At 35.3% G+C, this 13,785-nt stretch overlaps 1 protein-coding gene across 1 annotated transcript; it reads left to right on the forward strand.

The window, feature by feature from the left end:
* Positions 1-6,788: 6,788 nt before the first annotated feature.
* Positions 6,789-13,556, forward strand: LOC132180248 (uncharacterized). The gene is made up of 9 exons (XM_088512023.1): positions 6,789-6,904; positions 6,984-7,106; positions 8,206-8,678; positions 9,358-9,540; positions 9,751-9,910; positions 10,005-10,067; positions 10,869-10,948; positions 12,072-12,302; positions 12,776-13,556. Exons 5-8 carry the CDS (start codon positions 9,796-9,798, stop codon positions 12,264-12,266), a joined length of 453 nt encoding a protein of 150 aa, XP_088368149.1. The 5' UTR covers positions 6,789-6,904; positions 6,984-7,106; positions 8,206-8,678; positions 9,358-9,540; positions 9,751-9,795; the 3' UTR covers positions 12,267-12,302; positions 12,776-13,556.
* Positions 13,557-13,785: the final 229 nt, after the last annotated feature.

The following is a 13,785-nucleotide window of genomic DNA, read 5'->3' on the forward strand; positions in this document are numbered from 1 at the left end:
CCAGTCACTTATTTGGTTAAAGGAATAATTGAGGATGATGCAGGACCATCCAAAGGAGAGTTGGCGATGGAGGGAGCATTGTATCTGTGGGAGTGGATTCTGGCGCTTGTGTTGGTAGGAAGCAGAAGTACTTTCAGGAGTTGGAGTAGGAACCAGAGCCAGCGGTGTCACTGAAGAAGCTGGTGGTTTTGCTTAGTTGTTTCTTCCACTTATTAGTCTGCTTGTAAACTTTCCTCTTGTATTTTCTTAAGTTTTCTCAATTATTGTAAAGAGCTCTTAGCTTCTTTGGTTATAAATATAAGAACAACTTATTGTTTTGGTTAATGCAACCAAAACAGAGTTTCTCCAAAATCTTCTTTCAAGCACATCACGGTTTGGGGCATACTGGAAAACTGTGAATTTAATTCAAATCATAACAAGTAGAATCATGTTTATATAGAAATAAAGTGATTGTCGGTATATAAAATTGAGTCTGGTGGCTGTATCCCACCCACCGTTTGAGCTAATCACAGAGAAATGATTTGATGGGTTTTCAGTTTGAGCTAATCACAGGAATCGTGTATACATACAGGTAGAGTAGAGGGAAAAGGAAAGAACCCTTCGAGAATGAAGATAAGCTGTTTAGTTGTGTTTGGTCTTTGGAGTTGGTTCAAGTATCATGAAGATATGGCAATGACAGACCAACTAACCCTCACTCTCTCTCTCTCTCTCTCCTTCGTCTGCTACCATTTACCAAAAGTAACCCAACCTCAATACCCATGTCAGATTCAGAGTTTTCCAAGCTCAAATCTTTGGAAAAAAACAAAAGAAAAAAAAAAAAAGAAGAAATGTGTTATGTGGGTAAAGCTACAAAGATCTTCTTCATCTTCATTGTCACGGTGTTGGTGGTTCTTGGCCTTGTTCTGGGATTTGGGCTTCTCCACCATACCCTCCAGAAGACCCACAAATGCACTTGCGACTCTTGCCACTCTTCTTCATCTTCTCCTCCGGTGGCCTTCCCCAACCCCAGCGTTGCCCCACCAAGCCCACCTAACCCATATCCATGCGCTGACCCTAATATCTCCAACCAGCCCAGTCCATCTAACCCAAACCCAAGCCCAAGCTCACCTCCACCTGAATCTTACCCACCTCCGTCGGTTGCGCCACTGCCAATTAATCAGCCGACTCCGGTGATGGCGACACCTGGCCCTGTGCATGGTTAGCTGCATTTTTTATTTTGTCTAGAATTTTATTATGGCATTATTTTGCATTAGGTAATTCTGATTAATTTGTATTCTTTTTACGGTTAAATAATTGGTAATTCTTAGTTGAGTTTGTATATATAGGATAATGTGGGTTGATTGATTGGTGGGGTGTTCCTGGTTCTGGTTTTTGCAACGGTGGATCTGGTTTTTCTGGGTCTGTAGAATCTATTTGTTGGTACAATCATTGATACCATCAGTGGATTTACAGATTTATCCCTGCAATTCCATTCTATTTTTGTGCAATGAGACCTTGTTCCTCTTGTCAAATGATGTTTACTAGGTTGTCTAGTTTGTAGTGGATTAATTGGCTGTTGCTTATGCCACTAATTAATTACTGCTAATATCCATTAACACTATGTTTAAGTTGAACTGTCAAATTTTGGCAGAAGCAGCAATTAAATTCGTTCTGCCAATACTCGATTGTGCTTCTCATTTTTGCTTTTCATAATATATATATTGTTCATTTTCAAGGTTTTCTCTTGAGTAATTGGCACACCTCTGTAGTTTGATGAATCACTTTAGTACACTTTAAGCTTCAAGGGAAATTTTTAAAAACCATTGTTATTTAAGGAGGCTTTTTTTATATTTTTTTTCCAAACAAAAATAGATAAAATTTCATTTACAATCGATTAAGTAATGAGAAATAGTGGAAACTTCACAAAACCTCCCTAAATTTTTTCCCTTTCCCTTTTCCGCGTTGAATAAAAAAAAAAAAAAATGTTGGGAGTACTAAATCTTTTAATAAGAAATGTGTACTACTAAGATGATGTAGAGCTTATTCATTGAAAATGATCAAAACAATCAATAAAAAAAAAGAAAAAAAAAAAAAAGAAAGAGAAATGCTAAGAGTACAAAATCTTTTACTAAAGAAATGTATACTACTTATTTCTACTTACTTATAGTCTCTTTTCTCCGAATCACAATTCAAACAACCAAAACATCAACACAACCACCATTCAATATCAACACAAGTTACAACCAACCTCAACTTACAACATTTAAACACTTGTACAAACCTCAAACATCCGCAACAAAAAATATTTACATTATCACTTTAAAACCTAAAACTAACATTTCAAAACAAAAAATAACATCATATAATCTCCCTAAATAACGAAAATCAACATTTAATCAAAAACTTTAATTAACATCAAAACTCAACAACTCAACAATAAACGAATAAAATCTGGGATTAATTAATGCTTACCCCCATGGAGTTTCTTCATGCTTTTCTCTCTCGCCTTGCTTACTCTATTTTCCTCTTTCTTAATAAAATTTTCAATAAAATCAATTTAAAAAGAATCGCTAATTAAGCCCTGGGGGGATTCACACCATTCCTAGAAGCCAAATCAACTTTTAAACCAAACTTTTTTTCTAAAATGAAATTTAGAAATTAAATGTTCAAAGCGTAAATATTGTTTGTAAATCATGAATATTGACCTTTTTATTTTTCTATTCAAACGAGGAAAACGGAAAAGGAGGAGAATGAATATTGACCATTCTAACCAAGGCCTAATTAGATGGGCCTACCTGCATTGGGCTCAAGTACGGCCTAACACTATTTACGACACAATCTGTTGCGCATTTTGACAAGAGAAGGTGTAAAACGATTTAAAACATGCTTTTTAGCATGGAATGCTACAGAGTCAGACAAATAAATTTAGAAAAAAATTTAAACTGGCTGGTAAGGGTTTTTAAATTAAAAAAATACAATTATCTTTCTCTTGTCTGCCACTCAGGGTCTGCCACGTCAGTTTGAAAATTTTTCTAGGTTCATTTGTTTGGCTCCCTATCACTTCTCTTTTACCATGAGTAGTGCTAGAGAGCCAAAGAGTTGAACCCAAAAAAATTTTCAAACTGATATGGCAAGAGTTTTTAAATTAAAAAAATGCAATTCTCTTTCTCTTGTCTGCTAATCACAGTTTGTCACTTAGTTTGGAAATTTTTTTGGGTTCAACTCTTTGGCTCTCTAGCACTTCTCTTTCACCATATGCATATCGAAAAAAGATCTTCTCCCACTCAAATAAACTGCAAAGTATCTAGTTAGTTATACTTTAGGAATATTTTTGTCTTTTCACTTTTGAGGAGTTAAAAATACTCTTCCAAATGAACTGAAGATGATCCTAATTCTATGCATACTTACACAACATCTTTTCTTTACTGCATATAATATTTAGATAAAATTACTGATTCATCCCTGAATTTTAAACCTTTTTTTTTTTTTTTTGTAAAATATTTTTTAAGGAATCCACATAATATTATAGTTACAACATTTTTCAAAAGATAGAAAATATATATATATATATATATATATATATATATATATATATATATATATATAGGAAAGTGGCTTGCATTTATCGTCGACAAAGTTTTGGAGCCACTCCCAATAGAAGGGTGACTTACGACCAACCCCTATCAGAGAAGGGATTGCTCCTAAGGGTGACATTATAAATAGGTGAATCAGACTAGCCACATTTTTTTTTCTTTTTTCTTTTTTCTTTTCATTTTCTTTTGAAAAATAGTATAATTGTAATCTTATGTAGACTCTGAAAAGAAAATTGATGGGTTCTATACAAAATTGACAGAATGATTAATTTAATAATGAAAACAAACCCAAGGAGATAAGAGATAAAAGTAGAATAGAGAGTAATTTGATTTAGGTCAAAACGTAGGGAATGAATCAATAATTATGAAAACAAGAAAGAAGATGATCAAAGAGGCTCAAAGGGAAACACCCACTCAATAGAAATCAAACCAAAAACCTATCTAAATCCCAAGCCTTTCAAAGAATAACATTTGCTTAAACTTACCTTTGTCCTTTAGTAAGAAACTGATCAGTTCTAAACAATCTATTTTAGCAATTGCTCTTCAGTTTTGGGATGATAAACTTATAAACATGTTGTATAATTCCGTAACAAAATGATTCTTCTGTACAAATTTCAACCATTTTTCCGACAGAGCCCACATGAAAATATACTTTACGTAAGTAAAAAATAAAAACCAAAAGAAAAAAAGAAAAAAGAAAAGAAGAAGAAGAAGTTGGTTCTTGTGGCCCAACGGCGTAGCCAAAAACCCCCCAAAACGGACCAAAATAATTCGGGTCCACTTTTTGGTGCGGAAAGACGAAGAGATGGAGGGAAAATACAAAAGCTAGCTACAAAAAAAAAAAAGTGTGGGGCTGTCGGGTCTAGTGGGGAAAAAAGGTAGGACATGTTGATGGAACGGGTGTTGTGAATTAAAGAAACAAAGAAATCCAACTTATACTTACAAAAATTACGAACATGGCCTTATAAGGCCATGTTTAATTAATATTTTCATTAATTATACACATAACCCTAAAAAGTTTAATTTTTTGGAATGGACCATACTAAATATTTGGGGGTATTACAGGTACGCACCTTCTTTTCTAAATTGAACTAGCTTGTATATGGCTTTAAAAAGGGTCATAAGATTCAGGCAATGAAAGAAATACTCGATAACATTGCAACTGATAGGATCAAATTTGGCTTTGCTGAGCGCCCTACAAGGACACAGTTTGAGCATAGGAAGAGAGAAGATACACATTCGTTTATAGCTGACGAAAAAGTTATCGGGAGCCTATTAAAGAGTCGTTGTTGGATTTTAATAGGATACTGAAGGGTTCCATTATTTCCATAGTTGGGATTCGTGGACAAGGGAAAACCACGCTTGCTTAGTATGTGTTCAATGACAAGGAGGTCAAAAGTCAGTTTAATATGAAACTTTGGGTGTGTGTCTCTGAAGTTTTTGATGTGAAAACTATTGTTCAAAATATTATAGAATGTGCAATTGAAAGGAGACCCGAAAGGAATGAGATGGATTTGTAGCAACGTCAACTTCAAGCAGAAATTTATGGGAAGCGATATTTACTTGTTTTAGACGATGTATGGAATGAGGATATTGAAAGAAGGTCCAGTTTGAAAAAACTGCTGGTCGGTGGCAAACAGGGAAGCAATGTTTTAGTTACTACACGTAGCGAAAAAGTTGCAATGATTATAAACAAAGATTCACTGTTTCTTCTTTCAAAAAAAAAAAAAAAAAAACGATTCATTGTTTCTTTTGGGAGGTCTATCTGAAAGTAATTCTTGGGATTTATTTAAGAAAATGGCATTTGAAGATGGAGAAGAGCCAAAAAAATCCAAAGATAATAAAAATCGGAAAGGAAATCGTACAAAAGTGTGTACAAGTTTCTCTTGCTATAAGGAGCATAGGGAGTCTATTTTACTTCAAAAATTCAGAGGATGATTGGTTATACTTTGAAAACTATGAATTTTACAAAATAACTCAACAAGACAATGATATTTTCCCGATACTTAAAGTTGAGTTATGATCATCTCCCATTACGTACACTTGAAGCAATACTTTGCTTTTTGTTCGTTGTTTCCAAAACATTCTGAAATTGAAGTGCGGTTGTTGATTCAGCTATGGATAGCTTAAGGCTTTATTCATTCATCAAATAGAACGAATGGTCTTGAAGATGTTGGTCACGAGTATTTTTTGGATTTGCTGTGGAGGTCATTTTTCCAAGACATAAAACGAATGAATATGGTGATATAGAAACATGCAAAATGCATGACCTTATTCATGATCTTGCACAGTCAATAACAATGAATGATTGCATAATTTCAGATCCCCTGCTCAAGGCACACAAAATGAGAATGCTTCTTTTGCTATTTCCAACAACGTCTAGCCATAAGCCAATCTATGATACACTTATTTCAAGTTTTAAATGCTTATGTGCTTTAAATTTGAGTCGATCAAATATTCAATATGTATCCTATTCCTTTGGCAAGTTAAAGCATTTAAGATTTATTGACCTCTCTTGAAATGAAGATATCAAACGACACCCGTCTTCTATAACTAAATTTCAAAATTTGCAAACATTAAGGCTTGACTTTTGTAGTGGGCTTAAAGAATCGCCAAAAGACACTAAAAAATTGATTAGCCTTAGGCATCTTGCACTTTATGAGTGTAGGAGCTTGACTCATATGCAGATGGACTGGGAACGTTAACCGCTCTCCAAACATTGACGATGTACAATATAGGGAAGAAGAAAAGTTATTTTCCAAAGCAAAAGGATGGGCTAGACGGTCCAATGGTTTACATGAGTTGAGAGGAGAACTACATATCAAGGGTTTAGAGCACTTGAGATCTTCTCCGTCGAAAGCCAAGGCTGCACACTTGGAGAAAAAGCGACACCTTAAAATCCTGAAATTAGAGTGGGACCCAGATACTTTTTTTTTCGATAAGTAAGTGGGACCGAGATACTTGTGACTATAATGGTAAGGCAACTGCAAATGATGAACAGCTACTGGAACACCTTCAGCCACACCACAATTTGAAACAATTAATTGTAAATGGGTACGCAGGTGTGCGGTTACCTTTCTGGATGTCCTCGCTCTCGAATTTGGTTTCTATTTTCATATATAGTTGTAAATGGTGCCGCAACATCCCACCATTGAAACAATTCCCTTCTCTCAAGATTCCTAGTCTTTTCGACTTAAGTGTGCTGGAGTACATAAGCGATGATGGTAATGATGTGTCCTCTTCTTCCCTTCAACGTATCAGGCTTGAGAAATTGCCAAAGTTGAGGGGATGGTCGAGCCTGCATGCACTACTAGCAACAGTAATTAATCATGGTATTCCATTAGAGTTATTTCCTTGCCTTTCTTCTTTAAGTATCATTGATTGCCCTATTATGTCACCAACATCAATCAGAGAAACCAAGCCACGACCAGATCATGGGGAATCATCGTCATCACTTTTCCACTCATTGTATGGAATGGATCTGTAGCCTAATGCAGCAATTATTCCTCAGGTTTTTAAGTCACCAATTTGACGGTAATTTTCTTCTTCTTGTTTGTTCATCTTGTTTTACTCTGTCAAGCTCTGTCAAGCTTTTGATATATGATGTATGATTTCATATGTGGAACCAACTGTTGGATGGAACAAACAAGGGTTTAAGAATAGACTCATTGTCAAACCTTGCCCACAATCAGATTTGCAAAAAGCTCTCAATTATCCACTATTGTTTCCTGTCTTTCACTTCAATAGCATTCTCACGGGTCTAATATCTTGCTTCTTTTTTCTTTTATGTTTTTTTAAATATTTCTTGTGTTTCCTCAGTTGACAGGTCCATTTGGATTTGTAATTTCAAAACTTGGATTTTAAAAGGTGTGATTTTTGAAAATGCAATTAAACATCAAGTAGATCATGATTTGAAAATGCAGATTTTTTAACGTTTTCAAAACCTAATTCTTTATAAACACATTCACAAATGATGCATCTTTTGTAATTTTGTTTAAAATTGTACCCGTGGCATGCAAAATTGCAGAGCCAAACGGTAGTATTAGGTATTGGGTAAAAAACTTATGATAGACCAAGAAAGTCTTTCACATCCCAAATTTTCTTAAAAACTCAATAAAAATTTTGCGCAACTCTGGGTTTTCTCATAATCAAATACAGATTTATACAGATTCTTTTTGTTGTTATTGTTACTGGAGTCTATCAGCAACTCGCTCTATTCATGGATTGATTTGACCTTTTTACTATTTTCATTGGAAAATTTTGAGTTATTATTGAGTTTATTATTTGGTATTTTGATTGTCAGCAGAGACGTGCATAAAAAATCATCAATTTATGAAGTGGATGTGAGAATCACGGGGGAATTTCTAGAATATTCTAAGATATGTTTTCAGAGCACTTTACAAAGCACTTTCATGATGAGGATGATCGGGTGAGTAAATGGTGCAAGCATGACAATGAGCTGAGCGTATGAAAGGGGACATTCAATTCAATTAACCATATTAATTTGAATTTTTAAATACTATTCTGCCTACAATTTGTTGAGCAACTTTTATCAACATTTAGAACTTAAAAGACATGATCAAAAATCCTAGCTGTCCTTAAATTCCACCTAACAAGTATTTTGCATTTGCAGGTTTCTTCCACTTGCTTGAAAGCATTTTAATCCCAAAAGACAGTGAGAATGCTTGCTTGTCTTCACGTGAAATCGGTTGCTGTGCTCCAAGGGTACTGACTGGAATTGAAGATCATGTTTACCAACCACTCTGTTTATGTGTCTTGTGTTAGTGCAATGCTTCAGTTAGTGCTGCCTTTGCATATATTCTTCGCAATTTATATTCATGGTTCTGTTATATCTAAATAGGCTTTTACAAAGTCAGCGACATGTAATGGATACGTAAGTGGACTTCTGTTTACTTGATTGTAAGTGGACCCTGTAGATAATGTTTTTAATATCAATATTTATTTGCAGGAAAGCTACGGATGATATATTGTGTGTGCAGTGCTTGAAAATTCAGCCTGTTGGCCAGGTTGCTCAATTTCTTCCTGTGGTGGACTATCGATAGCAGAGTAATATTGCAGTACTTGCAAATTTTAAAATGATAAAAGGTACATACTTTTATTTTTAATTCATTTTCCCTCTCTAATCATTTATTGAAGACAGAAGTTTTTACATTTTCAGAGTTTAACGGAGTGAAAATTATCAGATCTATAATTTGTTGGAACCAACTGAAAAAATTGAGTCCAAAATCATTATTATTTTTTTTAATTTTTTCTTTTTGTAAGTTGTGAAGCAGTGTACTGTGAGTCCATTTTGTGGTAGGTGACCTGGACAATAGGCAAGTTTACCCCATGTGATCAATATGATATTGTTTCTCTCCTTTGCCTGTTGCCTAGAACTGGCTTAAGCTATTGATTCTTGTTACTGACTTGTTTATTGTCTGTACATTCATACATCTCTAACCTACATGCTTGTTAAACTTCTATGCTTTTATAAGTACTTGCATGGATAGTTGCACTTTTATTTCTTGTAGGTACACATTTTGTGTTCAATCGATGTATGATTAGTTAGATATAGTACTCAATGTGTGTACACAGGAGTTTTAAGGTCCATAATAACTGATGGAAAGAGAGTGCTATATATGGCTGCCATTCTTCTTGTCTTTTCTTTCTAATTTCTATAATCTAAATTTAGTGATTATTTTTACTGTGGTTTTATTAGGAAAAGTGAATTCCTACCTTCTTCTCCTTTTATCAATTTTTTCCCTAAACCTTGGTTCTTTGGCAGAACAAAGATGTAACTGATGCAATTCAGAAGGTTGCTGCTGCTTATGACTGCAAAAATTGTTGAATGTGTTTTTCTCCATCAGCTGAAGCAGTTTGACAGGAACTACCACTTGAAGATGAAAGCATCGAGGTTTATTTTCAGTGAAATAAATCAGAAATTTCCTCCCATGCCATTCACAGCTAGGTGTGTTGTGCCTTCACCGTTTTTTTTAAATCATTGTCTTTTGGTGAATGTGTTAATCATGAACTCTTGCAGCCATATCATGTTCTTCATGAGAAGCCGGCCCGTAGGAAACTTGTATCTGGGTTCAAAGCAGAACCCTGGTCAGATTCACACACACACAGTTGATGTTAGTTTTTCTAATTTTGCAACAATGGGTTGTTGGTTTTGCAGGAGATTATGTTGCTCACATCAAATTCACAGTTTTGCTAATGCCAAATGGTTCGAATAGAGTCACATCTCATCCTCTGCAGGAGCTGCAGCCCCACAAAGACAACAGATGATCCTGAAATCAAGGCCTTGCTAGCCTTGGGCACCATGAAAAAGAAGAAAGGTAAGCTGGAACATGATAATTGGTAAACTAGAACTATATTATCCTCAGTTATGTAATGGAATTCTTATTTGTTGGGATTATTTGTGTGTTGCAGGTAAAAAGGTTGACAAAGCTGAGGAATCAACAGAAGCCGAGCCTATGGATCCAACAACAAATGGTGCTGCTTCCCATCCCAAGATTGAGTTTTTTTTTTTTTTTTTTGTTTCATTTTTCAACCCCCTAGTGAAACTTCGACCAGAATTTTGGGACCTAGAATGTGGTGATGAAAGTGATAAGGCTATTGCAAGTGATGAACAATTGCTGCAAAACCTTCAGCCAAACCTAAATTTGAAATTATTATCTATATTTGGGTATGCAGGTGTCAGGTTATCTAATTGGGTGTCCTCGCTCTCGAATTTGAAATCTATTTTCTTATTGGTTTGTAAATGGTTTCAACATATCCCACCACTGGGCCGATTTCCTTTTCTAAAGCGTCTTTCTCTTAAAAACTTGAGTGAGCTGGAGTACATAAGTAATGATGGTAGTGACGTGTCCTCTTCTCCCCTCAAAATTCTCACACTTGTTAATTTGCCAAAGTTGAAGGGATGGTGGAGGACGAGGAAAACAGTAACAGTAGAGCATCCTCTTCCATTATTCCCATCATTTCCTTGCCTTTCTCATTTATGCATCGATAATTGCCCTATGATGTAAGAGGTGTGCCTCTTTATGTCATTTGACAATTGATGAGTGTCCTCGCTTGGAGGAAAGATGTGAACAGAGAATGGGAGAGGATTGGCCAAAGATTGCTCTCGTCCCAAATTAACTTTTGAAATGGCGGAGATGGTAATCGTATAGAATGGAACGCAAGCCAAACTTGCCAAATTTATCAGGTTTTTAAGTCATCAATTAGACAATAATTTTCTTCTTCATTTTACTCTATGAGGCTTTTGATATATATCATATTTGATTTCATATGCAGGAACAATTGAAGGTTTTACGAATAGACACTTCTTCAAACCTTGCCGACAATCAGATTTGTACAAAGCTCTAACTTTTACAGTATTGTTTCCTAACTTTCACTTCCATGGCATTTCTAGTATTGTTTTCTCTTCCTTTTTAAAATATTTATTGCGTTTCCATTTGTGTTTCCAGTAGCATCATGTTTTAGGTAAAAGACTTATAATAGATCAGGGAAGTCAATCCCATCCCAAATTTTGATAAAACTTTAATACAAATTTTGCATTACTGTGTTAGGATTTTCTTAGTGTCAAACGTAGATTCTGTTGAATGAACGGATGAAATTTACATAGAGATGAAAAACAATAAGCAAAATCTACAAGAACTTGATTTTTCACTCCAAACTGCGTTGAGGATCGATGTGACGCCTCTTCTGCTTTGTTGATCTCTTAAAAGGCATCTTGATATTGTGGTTGGAAAACCACAATAACATTTGGGCATTTATCCAGATTTCTATTTTTTTTTTTAAAATGTGTTTGATATCTTTGTTTGGATTAGAAGCACGATGTTCATTTTATTTTATCTGATTATGCAGGAAGCCACAGGAGCTTTGAATATATTAAAACAGAGCTTTGAATACTAACATAGAGATACTTTCAGATATGCATATCACCCACTAATTTCATTTTTCTGTAAGTTGTCTTGTTTTCCTCATTATATCATCTTCTCCATATATGTGAATTCTGAACTTTTCAATTCAGCAAAAAGAAACCCTATAAAATTGCATGCAATTACTTTTATCTTTATAAATATATAATTGGTATGTATCTTGAACATTATAATTTATGACAGTATATCAACTTCTTTTTTTCTAAAATTTTCCATGATATTCATTAACACTTGACCAAAGAGTCAAAAGACAACGCTTGTACAGTTGTACTTTCAGCATTACTTTGTACCCCTTCAATTGTTCTGTTAACACATGGCCTTAGTTGTTGCATTTCCTGATTGATGTAACACTTCTCTTCACGTGTACTCTTAAATTTTTCCTTAATAGGTGAGACTCAACACATGGCCTTGCATCACCAATTGGCTTAATAGTGGAGACGAGCAAGAGCAAATTGAACCACTTGATAGTCTATCCTCAAAAATTTGCACAATATTGCTTATTCAACATGTAAAAGGATGCCAAGGTATAATATTAGCTTTCCCTTTTCTTGTGCAGGCTGAGAAGAATGAGCTTCGTGATGAGAAGCAGAGGCTCAAGGCTGGCAAAGAGAAGTTGGAGCAGCAAGTGAAAGCAATGAATGCTCAACCAGACTCCCTGCCTCATCCCTCTGCAATGTTGGGTACATTTGCTGCTCAAGCTGATGCCTTTCATTGGTTGTCCCAACATGGCAATTCATGGCACCTGCTGTAGTTGACACATCACAGGATCATGTATTACGCAATTCAGGTATAGTGACTAGAACTTGTTGTGGTATAGTGACTAGAACTTCTTGTATTTTCATGCATTACGCACCTGCTGTAGGCCAGGTGCCATGCATTTCTCCTGTTAGACAGTATAGTGACTAGAACTTCTTGTGGGTTTCTGCTCATCTTGTGTACAATAAAATCAGCAAATGCTTTGAAATTTAAGTTGTTGAACGGAAGTGGGTACATGTCTTTAACAAATGCTTTTGATCATCATCTCTGAATTAGTGGCAACCTTTGCTGTTGTTTGAGCTTTTTGAGAGTCAGGTAGTCAAATATAGGAGGTAGAGCTAGAGATAAAAGGCAATTTCTTTTCTTCTTCTCTATTATGGTTAAGATTATGATGGCTGCTATAGTGTACGCTTTAAGATGCTGAAAAATGCCAATGCTATTCCTTCTTCCTCATTCACTTCTGAGGGTTTTAATATTTGGAAGAGCTTCTGATTTCATGTGCAGAACCAAAAGCACTATTTAAGATTTGGAGCCAAGTTGAAACTTCTTCACTCTGCAACAATTCATTAAGTTGGGAAGCTGGGAATTAGATATTGTTACTTTCGTCAGTACAATTGTTCATTCCACATTTGATTTCGTCACAAGTAGTGCTTGATTTCTTAGTCCAAACTACTCCAAGAATATGATGTCTCTGCTTTGTTGATCTTTCCAAAGGTATATGGATATTGCGGTTGGAAAACCAAATTTGGCAACTATGGTGCTCTTGGAATAGCATCTTAAGCATTGGGCTTGTAAGATCTTCTCAAAAGATCATAAGGATTTGAAAGTTGAAGTGGTAGGATGCTTGACAGGGGGAGGATCTTGAGGTTCTTGGTAAGAGGATCTTGAGGTTTATCATTCTGTATTCATCATCTTCCTTTCAAGTTTTGGTCTATGGTTTCCATTCCTGTCTGCCCCATGCCCCCATGGTTCTACTTCCTCTTGGAACTTGGCTCGAGATTGTGCTTTTTCTACTCAACTTGCTCCCTGATTGAAAATGTCTTCATTTGGCAACAGAGGCCCAGAGAGCTCTAAAGGGAAGCTATTTTTTGCCCCCTAAAGGAAACCTTGGGGCAGAGCCAGAGCTTGAAAGGGTTGCCCCCCTCAGAAGTCGTTTGGGTAATCATTCTGATTTCTGTATTTTAAACCCCAATTTTTATATTTTAGTTTAGACATGCACAATTTTAGATATGGAATATGTGTATTTGGCTGGATTTGGTTGCTGAGAAAAGTTTGGAGAAGAAAATAAAAGATTTTATAATGCAAAATGTCTTAAAAAATTATGTGGGTGTACAAATCCAATGACTGATTTTTTAAAAAATTATATAGGATAAGGTCAAAAGAAGAAAAGACAGCAATTCTTAGTATCAAATTCTTCTAACATAACATAACAGGCAGCAGTTCTCAGAAACTTATTTTGGCTGCACCTTTGTGATATTGTTAGCACAAGGGCTGCTGTTATCAAGTTCAGTCTC

This window comes from Corylus avellana (genome assembly GCF_965113065.1).
Source record: "Corylus avellana chromosome 5 unlocalized genomic scaffold, dhCorAvel1.hap1.2 SUPER_5_unloc_4, whole genome shotgun sequence".
Taxonomy (NCBI): Eukaryota; Viridiplantae; Streptophyta; class Magnoliopsida; order Fagales; family Betulaceae; genus Corylus; species Corylus avellana.